Here is a 19,953-nt window from a genome sequence, read left to right as displayed (position 1 = left end):
CTCGTAGCTTAGACTACCTTGGTCATTATGTACAGTACAGGTGTAGAAGTGGTGAAATTAAGCAAGATGAAGAGCAAAGAGACTAGAAACCCAGAAGGCATGCTGAAAGAACAAAAGAAAGGAAAGCCAAACAAGGATAAAAGACATTTTAATGGCACTGCAGTGAATCATACAGAAAGTGCACTATGAAGAGAAACACACAAAGGAAAAAGGAAAAAAAGAAAAGAAACATGAAGAACAAAAGCAGCCCTGTACCAAAAATATATTTGTGAACATTACCAGGCTGGTTACCTTTTGATAGATATTGTTTTGTTACTCATGTAACATCTATTCATATAAAACAAAAGCAGCAGAAAAGAGTGCATGGAAGAGTGAAACTAGTAGAGTGGGCAATACTATAGATTTTTCTGTTATCAGAAAAAAAAATACTACAAGGGCCTGAGATAAAGTAGCTTTCACTGGCTTAAGTTGAAATTTAAGCCTACAATCTCTGGACCTCAGCACTCCCTCCCGCGAGGCAGTTTAAATATAGTCCCTAACATGATGCAACAGCTGGCAAAAAGCTTAAAATAAAATTAACCCACTTCAGTAGGAGCTTCGGAGAAGACACTGGGGAAATCCACTGAAGAAAAAACTGTTTACCAATCAAATATTTGAAGTTCAAGTTGTTGCTTTTTTAAAAGGGTTATGGCTGTCTTCTCCAACCTTTACTTGAAACCCCACAGAGTTGTTATATAATCTCTGCACTCATGACATCAGTGTCATTGCAAATTTAGCCTTCTGCTTGGTATCATTACACCCCACAGACCCCACCCTGCTCTCTCACTGCTTTATTTTTATTTTTAACTTTATTCTTTTAATTTATTTGTATTCAACTTGTGTTGTAGTTGTTTTTGTTTGTTTGTTTGTTTGTTTGTTTAATGAAGTTTGGCACATTTCGCGTTTTTGTCTTTTCAAAAATCAACTTCCTGTTTTCACCGTCAGGTACTGTTCATTTCTGATTGCATTTTTCTCTCACTCCTTTCTTTCGATCCATACTGAGCATCCCTACATTCTTATATTGCCACCACCCTACATTGTTTTACACAAAATTACTTTATCATGATTTTCAAGCATTCATATACATAATTTTCTATTATGCACATGCTTTATTAACATCTTTTTTGGCTAATTTATTCTCATAAAATATACTTACATCCTGTTCTTATTTTTATTATGTTCTTTTTTGCAATGCCATCTGCATTAGCTCTCAAAACTTTGAAACCCCTTAAGCTCTGTCCTATGACAATAACAAGAGTAGGTAGAGGTGATGATAGTCATCGCAAAAGCGAGTTTATATGTTCAGGATAGTCTACTTGGCAGTGGCCTGCAAGAGCACCAACGCTTTGACTTGAGCAGACATGAAACATGTCATGCATCTACCAAAATCACTCTTTGTCAACTGCTGTGGGCTTCCACACCTGAGCCGAGCTCTTTTTAGCTGTAAATTTAGGTTTAGGAGCAGCTACAGGGCCACCTGATGCAGATTCAGGTCTTGCAGCTACAGAAAAGCTAGGAGCAACAAAGGTACTGGGAGACTGTGGTTGGTAAGGCACTGAAGGAGTTGCCATGTAAGGAGGGCTACTAGCTGGTTGGTAAGGTGCCACAGGTGCCTGTTGGTAGGGAGCATTTGGACACTGAGGATCTTGGGGGTGATAAGCAGGTGGGGAAGGTTGCTGATACTGCTGGTTATAGGCCTGCTGGTATGGACCAGCAGGGGGTTGCTGATAAGGGTTGGGGGGAGGATAAACTTGGTTTTGCTGGTAGTGCCCATCATGCATCATAGGCTGCATGGGCATCCCATACACTTGCTGTGGGTATGGGGCATTATATGGTCCAGCTTGCTGGACGGGGGGCATTTGCTCATATGTAATTGGTTGGTTTTCGACAGGAGGGTTAGGAGGTGGACAGTCTGGCTTAGGCGCAGCAGGTTTAGGAGCCTCTGCTGCTGGGCCAAAGGTAAAGAGTGAAGAACTGAGTTGATAGGGTTGATGCTTCATAACATCTATAACATTGAGGGGTTTAGGGGCAGGCGCATTCTTATTTTTGTCTTTTTTCTTGGCTTTGGATGAAGGGCTACTTGGAGGGGGCTGCTTTGTTGCTGCTGGGGGGTAAGAAGGGGACTGAATTGGATTATATGCCCGTGAAGGTGGAGCACGTACGTTGGGTGTATATTTCCACTCATTTGGTAAGGACGCAGCTGGCGACGTTGACCGGCTTGCCTTGTTTGCTTGCACAGTCTCAGAGTCCACAACAAACTTCTCCATACGAGACTGCCTCTTGGCAAACATATCAGCTCCCTTCCCTCTTACGGCTGGCATCTCAAAAGCGGAACCTTGGGATGATGGGTTTAACACAGTGGCCATTGGGTTGATGGGCGATGATGCTCTTTGGGTAATAGTAAAAGAGTGCATTCGCTGAGGTGGGGGTGGAGGGGTCCGGTTTTGTGGTGCCTGCCAAGGTTTTGGAGAGGGACGTGTGTTCACCATTGATGTGGAAACATTCACAGGGGTTTGCTGTGAATGGGGTGCCCAGGCATTCACTGGTGTCTGAGGCTGTGTCTGAGCTGAAGGCCATGTATTCATCGGTGGTTGTGGTGAAGACTTCGAAGTAGACTGTTGCCAGTTTGGCTGTGTTGTTGGCTGGGGTGGAACTGTTTGAGCCCAAGGTGGTTGTTGTTGTTGGGCCTGATTTTGCTCTTGGGGCCAAGAACTCATGGGGTGTTGACCCTGTTCTGAAGGGTGCTGGGCCCATGATGGTGGGGACTGAGCCTGGGGAGGCACTGGTGCCCATGGATTCAAATTGGCCTGGGGCTGCGCTGGAGGTTGTGCTGGGGCTGCTTGCATCCAAGGTGGTTGAGATTGGGCTTGAGTTTGTGATGGAGGCCATGCATTAATTGAAGGTTGCTGTTGAGGCTGAGCTGAGACCCAAGGTGGTTGAGATTGACCTGGTGCTTGGGTCTGTTGCCATGTTTGCTGTGGAGCCTGGTGTTGTGGCTGCTGAGCCCATGGCGGTTGTTGCTGAGATTCTGGCTGAGGCTGCTGAACCCAAGGGGGTTGTGCTTGGGGTTTTTGCTGGGGTTGCTGCACCCATGGTGGTTGAGGCTGAGAGTGTATTTGTGATGGCTGTGCCCATGGGGCCTGTGACTGCTGTTGCATTGGTTGTTCTTGAGGTTGACCCCAAGTTGGTTGCATTTGCTGCAGATTTGGCTGCTCATGAGGGTGTGCCCATTGCGGCTGAACCTGTGGTTGAGACTGTGTTCGCTCTTGAGGCTGGGCCCAGGGTGGCTGAGCATTTGTCTGGGCAGGTGCTTGCTCTTGAGGCTGACTCCAGGATGGCTGGTTTTGAGGAGTCCAGGTATTTGTGGGGGGTTGAGACTGTGCTTGGGTTTGAGTTGGTTGATGTGTTACCCAAGGTGGCTGTTGTGGGGACTGACTTGGAGGTGGTTCCTGGGGCTGAACTTGGGCTGGATGCCAAGAATTGGTAGATGGCTGTTGTTGTACTTGTGTTTGTGCTGGAGCCCAGCTAGTCACAGGAGCAGGCTCAGGCTGCAGGGTAGAATTCATTTGACCATATTCTTCCTGAGCTGTCACTTGCAGAGGCTGTTGTTGGGGTTCAGGTTCTGGGGCAGTCCATGTGTTTTGTTCCTCTGTGGCAGTGCTGGCAGGAACCTCCTGGGGGGCAGGAGGGGCAGAGGGCTCAGGGGCAGGTGCAGGGGTTGGCTCTAGTTCTGGAGCAGGAGCAGACTCTGTGGTGGGGGCTACAGCAGGTGTGGATACACTATTTTCAGCTTGTTGAGGCATGTCCTGGTTGGTCAATTCCATCTGTGCGGACCAAGGAGGAGAGTTGGGGTTGATCATAGGTTTTGGAGCCACTGGTGGAGGAGTCTTGTGTTTAACTGCAGACTGAAGGAAATTACAAGCCTCAGCCCCAAGGCTGAGGTAGTCCTCCTCAGGTCCTGACTCAAAACCCAGCTTCTTATCACTCTTGTTGAGGAGGTTAAGCAGTGCTGGATTTGGTGATACTTTCGGTGCTTCCTTAAAAGTGAACATAGGCTTGCCAGTGTTTCTCTTCCTTGCATCCATCAAAAGGCCAGTTTTGATTGCAGGGGTAGAAATGCGTTCATCCCGGGAGGCTATCTGCTCTCCTTGGCCCACAGATTCTTGATTGGTCCCACTCATAGCGGGAGAATAAGGGGTTGCCGCCATGTTTGCTACCGAGAAAGGCTTTGCCGTACGATTGCTGTAAGAGGTCTGCATTTCACTGGTTTGATGTTGGACTGTGCCATTGATGTCTGTAGAATAGTGCTGTTGCTCTTGATGGTATTCTTGCTGCTGCTGATACATTTGCTGTTGCTGATAATGCTGCTGCTCATACTGCTGTTGCTGATACTGTTGTTCGTATTGTTGTTGTTGTTGTTGGTATTGTTGCTGTTGTTGTTGGTATTGCTGTTGTTGTTGTTGTTGATAGTTCTGTTGTTGCTCATAGTACTGCTGCTCCTGATATTGCTGGTACTGTTGTTGCTGTTGACTTTGTTGGTGTGTATTTACATCCATGTAAGCGTGGCCCTCTGTTGTGGACTGTATATAGGAGTGCTCTACTATCTTCTTTTCAACCTCCATTACTCCTTCCACTGGCATCCCCTGGCGCCTAAGCTCGTCATGCTCAGCAGAAATCTCATCCATCCTTTGACGCCGTTGGGCAAACATTAGGGCACCCTTGCCCTTGGTTTCAGGCAAGCATTCCATCTCTGCTTGGTTGTTCAGGTTCCTTTCGATCTCAAGGAGAACCTTGTCCCGGTTGATAGTTAGCACACCGTCGTTACTATGGGCATTGGTGAGGAAATGCTTGTCTATGTCAGAACCGTCGGGAGCCACAAGGGTAAACTGAATCGTGTGGGTTTCTTGTTTGTCGTCTTTCTCGTCCTCTTCGTCACTGTACTCTGGCTCGTCTTCTCCTGTGCCGTAGCTCACAAGTGTGTATTTCTTGGCCCTTTGCCGATGTTTCTTGAACATCAACACCCCCTTGTTGTTGGGGTTGGGCGGAGCAGCCGTAAGAAGGAGGGCAATACGTTTACATTTGGATTTGGCCTCTTTCACCTGCTTCTCAGACAGACTCTCGCTACGCCTGAGCCCTGGATAGAGAAGGAAAAGAGACAGTTCAGTGTTTAAAATAAAGGCTCCAAGACAGGGGAACCAAAGGAAGTACTTTTCTAGGATACATTCCACCTGAAATTATAGGTAATAATAACAAACACTGGAATAAAAATCAAATCAAATCATTTAATCAGTTTGGAGTATGTTTTAGACAAAAACAATTTTAATTATTGAACAGCTTGCTTTCCTCTCACTCCATTAGCAACTTTTTTGTTTGTACTTTTCAGTTCTTTGATCACTGACTTCAGGACAATTTCAAGGAAATCCCTGCGCACTGTATCTGCACTGATCATGTGATTGTAGTTGACGAAATTGCTTTGATTATGAATGTAGAAAGCTATTTTTGTAAGATGCAAATCCCGAATGTCAGTTGAAAAATCTAATTATATTTCATCACATTGAACCCAGTTTGATTTTGGACTCATCAGAAGAGTAAAAATAGAATGTATGCAAATAACAAGGAGACAGATGAGAAAATTAAGATTCAAAACTAAGTTGAGAAAGGCACAAAGCAATTAACTTCAGCTTGTAGCATTACACTGATATCAACCTTCAGCAGATTAATATATTTTAAAGATATATCCCATGTTCTCAGTAAAAGCAGAAGACTAATAAATTATTAATACTATATGCACTTTTGAACTAATCTAAACACACAACCAATATACCATAAACTAAGCTACAAACTGATTCATTGACATGCAAAACATTACACTCCATATATTTTTAGTCCACACATAATATTTATCCACCTACAGCTGATGTACTTTTCCTCATTTGTGATTGTATTAGTACAAATTTGCTCATTCAGTTGAACATAAAACAACCCATAAAGCAATAATGAAATCCTCTGACCCATGCCTAATATCCTAAGTTGTTCACAGACAATGAACCACATTAAAACATCCTCATAAAATAGCCAGGAATAGGAACCGAGAAAGATTAAAGATAGCCTGCATGCAATAAATCCACCAGGACAAGAGCGTCTTTACCAGTCCTTATCTGTAAGTTCACAATCTGTCCATTTAAAACCTTCTGCTCTTCTTAAATCTGTCACATTTGCTGACAGGTCAATCCAACAACAGATACACTCTCTCTCATATAGTACAACAATGCAAGGTACTAATAAAATAACGCATAGGCTTATATTCTTGCAAGACTAACCTGAAGGTGGAGGAGACAGCGGGAGTGAGCAGCGGACTCACTTTTTTAGCTCAGTTAAAGGACCCAGTTTGAAAGGATCAGGTAACGGGGCTAGAGGGAGCACATGCTGGTGTCTGTCAAAGGGCCACTTCTGCAGGCATCATCAGCGTGCTGGGGTTATATTTATGTCTTCAGCACAGCTCGGAGGAACGCCTATCCATATTCATGATCAAGCCTCTTCAAATGGGTGGTTTAAGGTGTTTTATAAAGTGTAGCGGTAGCCTCTTACACATGATCAATTCAGCGTCTTTTATAATCTTTCTCCCCTTTGATTATTTATATGTAGCTTTTGTTGATTGTCACTATCCTATCTGCACCACTATCGCTTTGATTGTGTTGTTATTCAGGTTAGACCCGGATGTATCTGCTTTCATTCAAAGGAACGAGCGCCTTCCTCCAACTGCAGTGACACACTCATGCTATTTTGAGGAGTACACACATGAGAGCACACTGGAGATCAGGCTCTGGAATGCACATGTGTTGACAAATGCAATTCAGTCATGACCCATTAGCTTGCAGATTCCCCCTTAAAGAATAGATCCTTATTACCCGCACAGAAAGAAAGAAGGCACATGAGGACATGAGTCCACAGTACTAATGAGAATGGTCTGTTGTGTACTTACTGGCGTGTCTTGCCCGATGCTTGTTGGGTTTGTCTTGATCCCCCTCAGAATCAGAGTCCTGCTCTTCTGCTGGCGCGTCCTCTTCTGAGGGAATTCCAAATGTGACAGTAAAGGACCCAGGAACTCCCTCGCATTGCCCTCCTCCTCCTCCTTCTTCTCCTTCACTTTGGGATCCAGTGCTTCCACTGACCCCGGGACCTCCCACGTTCAGGATGCTCCTCCCTGCTCCTGATGCTCCCGGCTGCTGCAGAATGACCTCCACCTGCCCCAGCACCGAAGGCGAGCTGAGCACCACTCCGTGCTGGCCGAGCGGCTCCCTGGCGGCGCAAGGCACAAAGTGGGACGTCGTGTGTGTCGTCTCGCCGACCTCTCTGTTTGAGAGCTCTCCCTGGATCCCGATGGCACTCCCAAGAGAGGTGCAGCCAACATCATCCAAGGTTTGCTCGGACAGAGACACCTGGAGCTCGACCATGTCCCCGGGGGAGAAGCAACGCTGTACTTCTTCATCGTTTCCCTTAAAAACAGGTTGCCTGCCTTTCTGATCACCAGATGAGGGAACATGTAGCTGTGTGGAAAGCAACTGGGGTCTCCTGGGAAATGTTGTGTCACTGTCCAGCTCCCCGTAGTAGGCCTCATTCTGGGACTCAGATATGTAGAGTTCCCTTGGGCTTTGGGATCTGTGCTTTGGGGAGTAGATGTGGAGTGTGGTGCTCTCTAGAGCAGCACCCGAAGACTCCCTCTGACCACAGTATGACTCTTCTGATTCGTAGTCTTCTGAAGGGATGGTGCAGTATCTTTGAGAGGAGAAGGGATAACAGAAATGAGTGAGTGGCGTCCAAAACTTTATTTAAATTTACTATGATAAATGGAAAAAGGAAAACATCTTTGCAAATGTAGTTGCCAACTAATTTTCTGTCTGTCAACTTATCGAATAATCACTGTGCCTTTATTGCCCTATGAGATTTTTTTACTTTTATACCCTATATGATGATCTAAACTTAATAAAAGTTTACTTTTCTGCTAAAAACTGAATGAAATACTAAGATATAGGCACTTTTTCAGAGTTTTCTTATACTCCTTAAAATTAACAAGCCCTCACGACCGCCCGTGAAGCTTTGGTGACCCCTAGTGGGACCTGGACCCTCAGGTTGGGAACCAGTACTTTAAACCATCTGATTTTTATCATCAAACGTTTCTCTCTATTTTTACTTGGCTTGTTCACAGATCAAATCACGATACCATTTAAATGAGCGGTACATCATCACTGAGGAATGGAGCCGTTGGATTGTTGAGGATGTAAAGCTCGTCTCCCGTTGCTCAAGTTGTCAAAGTAATCAAGTAGATTTAATCTTCACACGGCGAGTTAAATGAATGGGTCAGGTCACTGAAGAGGAAAGTAATCACACTTCCACACAGCTCTGCCTAATTTCCACTTTCAAGGTCAGCAAGGGATAGCATATCAGAGCGTCATTATCTCTGACTGCAATTATTGAATTTAAGTCAATTAGAACTCAGTGACTGATCCTTTTGAGCGACATATCATAATAAATTTTGATAGCCACAAGGTGAGGTTATGCCGTCATAGAAGCAATCTTTTTTCTTTTTTTTTTTACCTTTATTTGACATTGACAGGCGAAGATATGACAGGAAGGGGGGTAAAGAGAGGGGGGATAACAGCCTCAGTACATGGGGCGCTCGCTCTACCTTTCTGAGCTATAGGGGCACCCCCTAATACAAACCTGTACTATGAATATGACTTTGAGACAGAAAAAAAACACTAAATTCAAATGTAATATGTCTTCATACATCTGTATGTCCCTCTACAGTTTAAATGTGGGCCCGTTACGGCACGTGCAGCAATATTTGAGGACATGTCATCCTGATAAACACGCCGGCAATAACCCACTGAGTAACAGCTGAGCAGCTGCATGTCAATCAAGACACACAAATCTGTAACACATTGGCCAAGCCCGCGGGAAGGTCAGCGTGGCTGACGCACATTAACTCACTAATATACACACAGACATGAATGCACTTATATACAGACAGTCGGTGAGTCACTGAACTATGCAAAAGGGCACAGGTCATAAAACAACATGCTATCTAAATGCTAATACAGTGGCGCAATAATGATTTTGCATTGCTGTGGTGAACACCAAGGACCCACAGTACTGCACGGCTCATTTGTCATTACACACAGATATTGTAGAATAAAGTAATGTAGTTACTGAATGCACAGACAATTTCAAAGGTGATGTTGTGTTTGAGTGCCCCTTTGCTATCCTTAGCTAATTTACTGTGTGGTATGTGACACTACCTTTTGAGGAGCAGCTGCAGACAGTCAATCGATGTGTCGATGAGGGCGAAGGCTCGTAAAAGGGTGAGATCAGCACACGGCTCTCCGTTGACTGACACCACCTCATCACCTTCCTGCACTCCGGCCAGGAAGGCGCGACCACCTTCCTCTACCTGTGCAAGACAAAATCTTAGTAAGAGGAAGAGCAAAAAGACCAGGGTTTTTTTAGTCAGACAGTCCAGCTATAGACCTTTTTTCACAGCAGCCATTTTGACATGAAATAGCAGGGTAAGCAGGTGTTACCAATGTATAAACAGTGGTTATAATCAGCACTAAGCTAAGCGCCATGATGAGGGTCTCTACAGATAAAATCAGGCTTAAGATGCTAAATGGTTTATCCCATTTGACGTGTATTAAATTCAGGCCAGGCAATGGATGATAATATGTGTACAGGGCAATAATTTACCCCATCGCCCCTTTTTGCTTTGTGCTCCACTAGCAGTGGCACAAGCTTGGTACCTTGCAGAACCTAGATCGATTTTCTCCTTTCCTGTTTCATGCACTTGTTTGCTATGTGCTATGTTGAAAAGAAAACCACATTTTGAAGATGGTTAAAAGATGTTGGTGAAGCAACATTAATCTAACCAACTAGCTAGCTAGCTAAAGATTTATGTAGATTAGTTATCTGTTTAGTTATATATGATAATTCTAAACATTTGAACCTATTTTTGCAGCACAGTGTCCCTGATATTGAAGACATAAGCTACGTCTACCTTGTACTTTAGCCATGCAGCTGCATGTTATTACTATAGACCAGCTCTGTGTGGATCCATTTAAAGGGCACCTCTTTACACAGTTAGACTAATGACTGATGGTTTCTTTCCATGTAATTGGTACTTGGGGCCTGTAAAATGGTTCATTAATAAGAGGATTTAATAAGGAGAAATACCCCATAAATTTTGCACAAAAGGCCACTTATACAGCTAGAGGGATTGATGATTACTTCACTACCGCGCAATTAAGAGGATATGCTCTCAGGAAACATGTTAAGATATTTTGTTGGCTTGCTTATGTCTTGATACTGGAACCACTTCATGTACTAATACAGTTTTTCCAAGTTTAATTTGTGTTGCACACAACCCCCATGTTTCTTGTCTGTCAAATATCAAATGAAACAAAACAAAACTCCATAAAAATAATCTTTAAATATGAGAAGAGATATTGCTCCACTACTCCATTTATTCACCATGATGAGGTCATGTATCTTAATCTTTGTCTTGGCTAATTCCCTTAAAGGATTAATTTACACATTTACACAGTAATGTTTATGATAAATCAGAGTCGATACAGGTTAACCCTCGATGACACTGAATGTGAGTAAATGACGGTGCTATTCTGCCACTAATCATGCTAATGCCCTTTTACTACCGTGGCAGCGCTGAGCCTTCACGTCAAGTTGATTTATCTCATCACACCGTCACTAACAAAAACAGTCTCCAAGGTTTCTCGATATTAAAGTTGCTGTTACTGGCAAGCAGCAGCCACATAAATTGTGGAGCTGCAAAGAGTTCAGAGCTCAGGCATTTCAAAACTGTGGTTATCCATCTCCATGTTTACTTTAGCAGCATAACACCGGAGGTGGAAGAAGTACTCGGATCCTTTACTGAAGTAAAAGTACGAAAACCAGAGTGTACAATTCTCTATTTCAAGTAAATGTCCTGCATTCAAAACTTTACTTAAAGGCATGACATGCAACATTTTCCATACAAAAAAATGCATAAACTAATAAACATAGTCTTTCAATTATCACTTGTGACTTCCTAAAAGTGTGTGATGGTGTCTGTATCTGCCTTTTGCCTGTATTTATTATTTTCTCATTATTTTGCTGCGCTCTGGAAGTGCAAGTACTAGCTTGAAAACATACTTTAGTACCAAAAGTAAAAGTATTCATTACACAGATTTGCCCATTTCAGATTAATATGTAAGAAATTATTGGATTATAATTATCGATGTATCTATGCTCTGCTCAGTAACCAATGAAATAACACACTTTAGTTTACAGAACAGTTACGCTCTAATGTGTACCTAATTATCCTCTAAGAAAGTCTAATAAGGGTCTAATAAAGGGTCTAATCATGTCTAATAAAGAACATTATTTCTCATTATTTCTAGCTTTTGTGTAATTGAATACAAAGTAAGGCTTGTTATGGCCCTTGTTATATTCACCTCTGAGGTGTGGTGGAATATAAGTAAAGTAGCAGAAAACTGAAATACCCAAGTAAAATACAAATACATCAAAATCATACTTAAGTACAGTACTTGAGAAAATGTACATAGTTACTTCCCACTACTGCAGAACACACTGAAAGTCTATGTTGCTTCTTCATGGTGCATAAAGGTAATGCAACAGAAGACACAAAACAGTCTTTACCGTCTTCACAACAAATATGTTTGATCACTTTTCTCATTTACTGATGGACTGTAATGACATCAAAATACATTTTGTGACTTCACACAAACGAGCTCATCAGTAATCTCTTGCAGCACCATCCTCCGTGGACATGCAGCCAAGTTGACATACTTGCAGTAAAACAACACTGTCACTAGGTGGTGCTGGACACAAACACATCTCTTATTGTTGAAGGAAGAAGAGGTCATTCCCTCTGCATAAAGATAACATAGCATGGGAAAAAAATCTATAGTTTATGTGCAGAAACACAAAACTATTTTGTGTACCAAGTGCAAAGCATAGATTAAGTGATTACTAAAACCACATGGAGATTAAAAAAAAAGTTCATACCTTTGAGGCTTGTTGACTTTTGTTTAATTTCTTGTATTTTAAAGGAACATGCAAAATCAAATTGTGCTTTCTTGCATCCATCAAAAGCAAGTGTTCCAACATGCAGTACATATATACACAGAACACTACCATACCACCTTATTTAGTAGAGAACCTTAAACACAGGAGCCTGAGTCTAACATAAGCAACATTCTGGCCAATAAAATGAGCCTATCTTGCTATATATACAAAAATACTTTATGAGTTACTTTATAGACATGGTAACTTTCAGATAAAAACCCCGCTGTGTTTTTTAAAGGGTTAACAGTGTGCAAACAGGCCCTATAAGGCAGCCTGTGTGCCTGTCTATTGGGAATCACTCCTCACTACAGGGAGGACAGTTTGTTTGGAACGCCACAGCAACCACTCGTGCTCCAAAAAAGGAGGGGAAACATTTGTCGTTGTCTCTCCTCGCAACGTAAAAGATACACAGACGGTCAGGGGATGGTCAGAGGAGGCAGATACCACCTAGTGTCTCAACCTTGTTTGTCATACGCTGCTTGTAAAGAGGAACACAGCCTCTGGTAATTGTGCAGGAAAATGCTCCTGTATGTGTCAGAAGAGAGGAACATAAGCTTTTCCGAAAATACGCATCCAAATTTACTTCTGACATCATGTGGGGCCACACTTAGACAGCATAATATGCACATTATCCTAAGTTGCCAATTTTCAAATTATCTTTTTAACAGGCTTAAACACAACAGAAAATCACAGGAAACACAGGACTGCATAATGTGTCCACATAGCTCCCGGCGATTCCTGCCCCTCACAGCTTTAAGTAATTAAGTTTTTACATTTCAGGAAAATATTTTCCAGCTGCCTTACAGGTAGCACTCACACTGTGTGTGTGTGTGTGGGGGGGGGGGGGTAGTGAACATTTAACGTCTTTATTCACTCATCTGTTCTTATTGTCTCAGAGGAGAGATGGGGTAACATTTAGAGGGTTAGAGACTTTAATTTTTTATGGTTTATTACATTTATTTGTCACGGACCATGCACAAAAAACAGCACTCTCATACAAAGAAAAGTGATGTATTGTACTAAATTTAGCTATTATCTAAAACAAACTACTATGAAATTAATACAAATACAACTTAAAAATACAAGAAATTGAATCATAGATCCAGACATATATTGTCGCCTGCCGCTAACAATTTCCAACTCAATACAAACACCTTGCACTACAGGCTGAATGATTGAATATTGTATCAGGGTGTTTATACAAGAGTTCCTTTATTTTTTCTTACAGAGCTTTAGTTTGAGCTAAGACAACTTCTTTAAATTTTCTTTAACTTTAGTTTAGTGTAGGAGATTTATTTTGGAAGGAAGCCATGCTGATAATACAGATAAAATATCAATAATATGACAAGTTAATATAATTCATAAATGACTGGAAGCACAGATGTTTACAAACTTATTGTACATGTACATTTTGCAACCTGTACTTCTGTCACTGTCCAGAAAAATCTCCAAATTTTGAGGGTAAAAAATTAAAACATTAAAAGTCTGCAGAATCTATTGACGAAAAGAGGCAGGAATGTATTATATTCATAAGTATGTTTTTGTTACTGTCTAATCACGTGACAATAAGAATTGTTGTGTTTTTGTTAACTTATAATGAGCCCTTTATATCTACAGATGGCTCTTCCATGGAGGCCATGTTGTTATGTTTCACCACCATGTTTCTGCAATAGCCAAGAGCGGATGAACCAAACACTGCATCTGTATCATACGACCTTTTCCGTTTACCACTAGTTCTCCTACATGCGAGGAAGGGGAGGGTGAGGACAGTTGGTTGGAATCTGACAGCTCACCTCTAGACAGAGTTGGCAAAGTACACCCAGTCTTTACTCAAACAGAAGTACAGATACATGTGTAAAAAGAATATGGTAAAAGTAGAAGTAGTAAAAGGCAGTGTGCAATGACGCTAAATTAAAATAATATTTAATTGCCCTCAATTGCTTCACTAAAATGAAGGGAGTCAAAGTAAAAAGTTAAATTTTTTGTACTACTGCCCCTAGATGCCGCTAAATCCTACACAATGGTCCTCTAATTTAATATGCTATTAAAGAAAAACATTTGGATTGGCAGAAATAAACTGAAAACGAGGCTCATCCTATGAAAGATAATGGTTTGGAGAGAAATGGCATTCACAGGACAGAACTCACAACCATGTCATCAAAATGCAAAGCCGTTGTAGCTTTGGCCTGAATTTGTTTAGGTGATCCGAAACTGAAAAGGGGGAAAAACCAGCACAGTCATCATCTGAGGTCACTGCTTTCTCCCGGCACCAGGATGGAGATGTTTTGCTGAAAAACACAATGCCAAAAAACTCCAGTGATGGAAGGAGCTGTGAAGGACTTTGTTTACTCTGGGAAAACGGCACTGAATGAATGCAGCAACCGCATTTTGCTGATTGCTTGGCAGCTTAATAAGGTTCCTATGGTGCACAATTAGGTCTGAGGCATCTGCAACAAGAGCCCTCTATTCTCTGCAAAGGGCAAGAAGATCCAGACGAAGAAGGGTTTAAATTCAAGATATGAATTTAATTTAATGGGACGGGGATAACGTTTTGATTAGTTCTTATGAGACTCTGAACAGTCTCAAACTTTCATTAAGATTACTGATTTTTTTCATTTTGTGCTCCATAACTGATCTGATACATGATGACATTCCACATACCAAGATGACATACCTTAGTAATTAGTAGGCCAAAATGTCTCCTGTTCAGGTTGGTACAATTTAAGATACTTCTTTTTTTTCTGTTGAGTAGAAGACTGCGTTGCACCAACAAAGATTTACTCAGAGTTTAGAAAAAGTAGGTTTAAATTGAGCAAAACTGAGCATCTGTTGCATAATTAAAAACTAATCTCAGCTAATATAATATAAACCAAAATTAAGCAAGTTTAAACACTATGCAGATGCTTGCTTACCCAAACTAAAATGAACAAATAAATAAAAAATGAATTTGAGTGCTGTCAGGACCTAAATATAAAAGAAGGGGGGGACAAGTTTGGCAGCTCTGTTGTCACGTTGCATTGTTTGCTTGCTAGCTACAAAGTTAACAACATTACACTGTATTCAAGCTAGCTAAAAGTAAAAAATAAATACATTTGTTTGTTGTAAAAGGTTAACAAAACGTTGCATTGTTTTCCACTGATTGCTAGATTTAATTGCTATCTAGCTACAGAGTTTACAAAAAGTTACATTGTTAGCTTGTGAGCTAAAACATTAACAAATGATTACACTGTATTCTAGCTAGCTAAAAGTAAAAAAAAATATAAACATTACATTGTTTTGTAGCTAGCTTAAAAGTTAACAAAATGTTGCATTATTTTCTGCTAAGCTACAAAGTGAACAAAAATAAATAAAAATGTTACATTGTTTGCTAGCTAATTAAAAAGCTTGTTAGCCGAGTTAGCCTGATGGCTTGGCATTGAAATTTAAAATATTCTTTGAGGAAAAGATCTTGGCTGAATTATTAACTGTGAGGGAAAGAAGAAACACATCATACAACTTAATTGTTAGATTAAATCAGAGTACTAAATCAGAGTTTTGGTGAAACAGAATTAAATTTCATCAAGCTTTTGCTAAGACATCCAAAACAACCATTACACTGTTAGCACAGATCAGATATAAACTGTTCCATGTTTTTCTAAAGGTGAGTCGGTGTATTTGTGGGTCACGACTTGTAAAAATTTTGTATTGTGCAGTTTCTGTTGCTTTAAAAATAAAGTGACCTCATCAACTTTGTACTCGGGCCAGGACTCCAAATGAGAAGAAAAATACTGCCCTCCCTTATATGGAAAGAACCTTTTAAGAGTGGATACCCCGTGCCCTTACACTGTACTGCCTGTCAGTACACTGAACAATCACTTTCTCCTAAGAAACAAAGCACAGTTCCCACTACATTCAACAGAAGCTTAAAAAAAAACCCCACACATTTTATCAGACACAGGAGGTTAAGAGTATATGTCATGATCTTGGTATGTTTGCTTTTTGGACTTTTAACTACAACAGACTTGGCTCCCTGTCCGTCCTACAAGAAGGGTTTCGAGGTATGTTTAGAGTTATGCTTTCCAGATGAGGTGGACTGAAACCCCCAGATGTCCTGGACTGAGGCATATGTAGCTACTTCACTGCAATAGGCAACAGTTAAATGCAGCATATTACAAGTATCTTATGTAACACATGAGAACACTTACTCTAAATTTGACAGTAAGTTTCATGGAAAATTTGAAACTACAACGGGCAATAAAAGTACAGTAGGGGGCATTTCCCCATATGGCTAAAAGGCTGAAGACACTCACAGTTGTTTTGCCTTCTAAACCTTACTATTGCTGCTATGTATGTTGGCTCATGCTCAATAATTTTCACACATAGTGCACAAGGCTTTGTTGGGGGTTTTGCACACTGTAAAAATAAACTACTTATCTTAACTTTAAAAAGTTAGTGAAGTTTGACTGAATTTGAAAAGAAGTTGAGGTATTTTTTTCTAATAATTCAAAACATACAAACTTTTCAAGAAAAACACACTTGACATTAATTCAGTGAAAACATGTTCAGTCAACTTAAGATATTAAGTTGAACATTACAAATAAATTTGATTTCCTTACATTCAACTCATCATTTCAAGTCAAATGATTTCATGTTTATATGTTCTGTAGCATTTTGAAAATAACTACTAGAAATTAAGTTTAATTAACAGAAATGAATAAAACTTGCATAGTTACTGAGAAAAGATTAGTTGATTCCACCAAATTATATGATTTATTTTACAGTGAACTTATGGAAACATCATGAACACACGATTAACAATTTAATAAAGGTATGTAATCACTTATTTTATGCTTTTATTTGATGTCAGCCACTCACTAAATGCTAGGATCAATTTAAGTTATTTAGTCTCTTAAAATCAACTAACCAGATGTTTATGAGCTAATCTGAAGCCTCACTGAACGTGTATCAACTTGCTCAATTGCAAGAAACTATTTCATGCCAACAAATGTGGAAATAATATCCATGATCATTCAAAAATAACAATAAAAGTCATAAATGAACTTCAATTGTTTGAAACGAGCTAAGCGTCTGTCATTAAGATGATCCATCGATGCTCTCAGAGTGCTTTTCTTCTCGTGGAGCTTTGATGTCACAGGAATGCAGCTTAACAGAAACATTTACATGTCCACTGCATGGAGGACAAGTTGATGAAGGATGTGTGCAGCTTGAGTAGTTGCACATGCGCCGCTATACCATATATAGAGCGTCAGCAGCTCTTCAAAGTAAAGGCACCTGGCTTTACCTCTCTCAGTGAACATTTACATCACGGCTATCTGTACGTCCGACAATTTTATCTGAGGATTTTACATATTCGAGACAAAATGTATGTCTTTAAATATGACTGTGAGTTTATGAAAACCAACCAAGCAATAAAACTTCTGAATATAACCTAATCTGTCTGGACTTTATTTTATTATCCATACACCTAGACCAGTGGTTCTCAACCTTTACTAGTTGTGTTATATTGAATGTCATTAAGGGCCCCAGGTTGAGAACCACTGACCCTAACGTTTTGAAGCACAACTTCAGTGCCATAGGCTCTGCAATGTCTGGTGATATTGTGCACAGAATTAATGTTACATATATGACACAATTGTCCAGGAGATAAACTGTTGTATGACTCAATATATGCAAGAAGCAGATTCAATGTGTGTCAGAGGGAGTACTAGTATCATCATAAGGCACCTACTGTCACTTATAAGGTTTATTACCACACTATCAGGCTAAACAAATGTAGGCAAAGTGATTATAGCATAACCTCCAGTTTGCCTCACCTCCTTTCTATCATTTATTTGCAGCGGTGGAAGAAGTACTCAGACATTCAGTAAAACTAGCAATACCACAAATACTCAGTTACAAGTAAGGGTACTGCATTCACAATCTCATTTCAGTTTAGGCATCAAAATACACTAAAAGTAAAAGTTAGAAGAAATAATAAATATCATATGGAAGAAATATAATTAGTGATGCATCAATAAGCATCACTATGTTGAAGACAATGTATTTTATATACTGATGGGAAGTTTTTTATATTAAAAATATGAACCTGCAAACTTACTAAAAACTAAGTTTCTAAGTTGCCATATAAATAGTGGATTAAAAGTACATTGAGTAAATGTACTTAGTTACTTTCCATCACTGTTTTTTAATGTTCTTTTCAGTTGACATCTGCATGATCATATCTTAGTGTTGTTGTTTGTTTGCATTAGTATTTGCGCATTACGCACATACCTTTCCCTCTCCAGGTTGGTCACTGAACTGAATAATGCTTTGCTTTCTCGCTGAAGTCTTCGTGAGTGATAACAGATCACACTGCCCTCAGCCTCACACTCTCTCCTGGCCTTGACCATATAAGGGTCCCGAGGAATCTCGCACCAAAACACGGCCAACGCACACAAAAATGCAGCGACGCGCACGTCTTCTCCGAATATATTCTCTCCTGATCGGAGTTTGTTCAACAATCTTTTTCCGCTTAACTAATTAACAAAATACAATAAAAAGTGATACAAAAGATATGGAAATTGTCATCCAAACTGGGGAATATATTGGATCTTCAAAATTTGTCTAATCAGTAACACACATCTGACATTATGTAAGAAAATCCTGTTTTAGCTGAAATGAACACCTTATTAAAAATTGAACATCTAACACTAAAAAAGACAGACAGATAGGTAGATAAATAAATACCTGGGAGACTACGAAAGGTCTGTAGGTGTCCCCCTCTCCCTCTCGCAGGGTGAATCCCCAGGGCGCACCACCCCGCAGCGTCACGCAGATGTAATCCCCGGTGCCCATGCTGCGCACAGCTCCTCAGCCAAACCTCCACAGCGCATTCATCGAGCTGTCTGTCAGCCGGACCAGCAACACTTTGCAGAAACCACCTCCACCACACCGCTGTATAATCCCCATCATCTGAGTTCTCCCCTGTCTGAGTCCAGCCCGCTCAACACACGTCACGGCGCACAGACCCGCCTGCAGGCGTTGCATGCAACTGGTGGTTTGGCACGGTCAGCTCTGGGACTATTTTACGCTCTGTCTGACATCCCCGAGCTACAGCATCCTAATAAAGCTGGGAGAAGGGCTACATGACAGTATGAAAACTAAACATTGTCCAGCTGCTACAGAAAAGAGCCAGAAAAGCCTAAACAAACAATCCAAAGGAAAAATCACAAACTATAATAGCTGACAGCCTTCAACTTCCTATTATAGATAAGGCTACTTGAGAATATTATTGTGTGTTAATGCAGAGGTAATTGGAAACACCTATTGTTTTTCTTTCCATCCTGCTTTATTATCTCCATAATATGATTGTTTTAGCTTTGTTATAACTGGCCTATAGTGTGTACTTTGCCTTCTGTGACATTACTTCACCAGGGCCGTAACTGATGTAACTGAGGTCTGAAAGCCAAACACAACCGATGCAACATTAAACCACCATCCTAATACATTTTTGTGTTGTTCACCAAATAAATCTCATGCATATTTTCACATGCACTTATTTATTATGGAAGCATATTGCTGCTGTAACAGGTGGAACCAAGCATCGTCTGCATTGTGTTTTAATGAAGAAGCCATTTGATTGATTCTCAAATGTTCCACATATTGACTGTGGAGGCCTAAGCATGTTAGGTTCTAAGTATTTACACAAATTTTGTGTAATTACTATACTAAATATTACAAATCTATATTTGACTCTGTTACACATACAGTATTGCTGCTGTACAACTGACTTTGTTC

General features: G+C 40.7%; 1 protein-coding gene across 1 annotated transcript; it reads right to left on the bottom strand.

The window, feature by feature from the left end:
* Window positions 1-131: 131 nt before the first annotated feature.
* On the bottom strand, window positions 132-19,028 carry synpo2a (synaptopodin 2a). The gene is made up of 4 exons (XM_084711710.1): window positions 18,904-19,028; window positions 9,339-9,490; window positions 7,022-7,815; window positions 132-5,173 (listed from the first exon to the last, which is right to left on the bottom strand). The coding sequence occupies exons 1-4, from the start codon at window positions 19,009-19,011 to the stop codon at window positions 1,428-1,430; spliced, it is 4,800 nt and encodes a 1,599-aa protein (XP_084567836.1). The 5' UTR covers window positions 19,012-19,028; the 3' UTR covers window positions 132-1,427.
* Window positions 19,029-19,953: the final 925 nt, after the last annotated feature.

Source organism: Lutjanus erythropterus, chromosome 23 (genome assembly GCF_056507025.1).
Source record: "Lutjanus erythropterus isolate fLutEry1 chromosome 23, fLutEry1.hap2, whole genome shotgun sequence".
In the NCBI taxonomy this organism is placed as follows: domain Eukaryota; kingdom Metazoa; phylum Chordata; class Actinopteri; order Lutjaniformes; family Lutjanidae; genus Lutjanus; species Lutjanus erythropterus.
The sequence above is the reverse complement of the archived record's forward strand: the minus strand, read 5'-3'. Positions and strand labels throughout refer to the sequence as shown.

What these genes read in the sequence shown, in the direction of transcription:
- synpo2a (XM_084711710.1), bottom strand. Translation starts at nt 19,011, where the DNA reads ATGGGCACCGGGGATTACATCTGCGTGACGCTGCGGGGTGGTGCGCCC. An exon ending in GACCTTTCGTAGTCTCCCAG is followed by an intron (nt 9,491 to 18,903) that starts GTATTTATTTAT and finishes TGTCTTGCACAG; the next exon opens with GTAGAGGAAGGTGGTCGCGC. An exon ending in CTGCAGCTGCTCCTCAAAAG is followed by an intron (nt 7,816 to 9,338) that starts GTAGTGTCACAT and finishes CTCCTCTCAAAG; the next exon opens with ATACTGCACCATCCCTTCAG.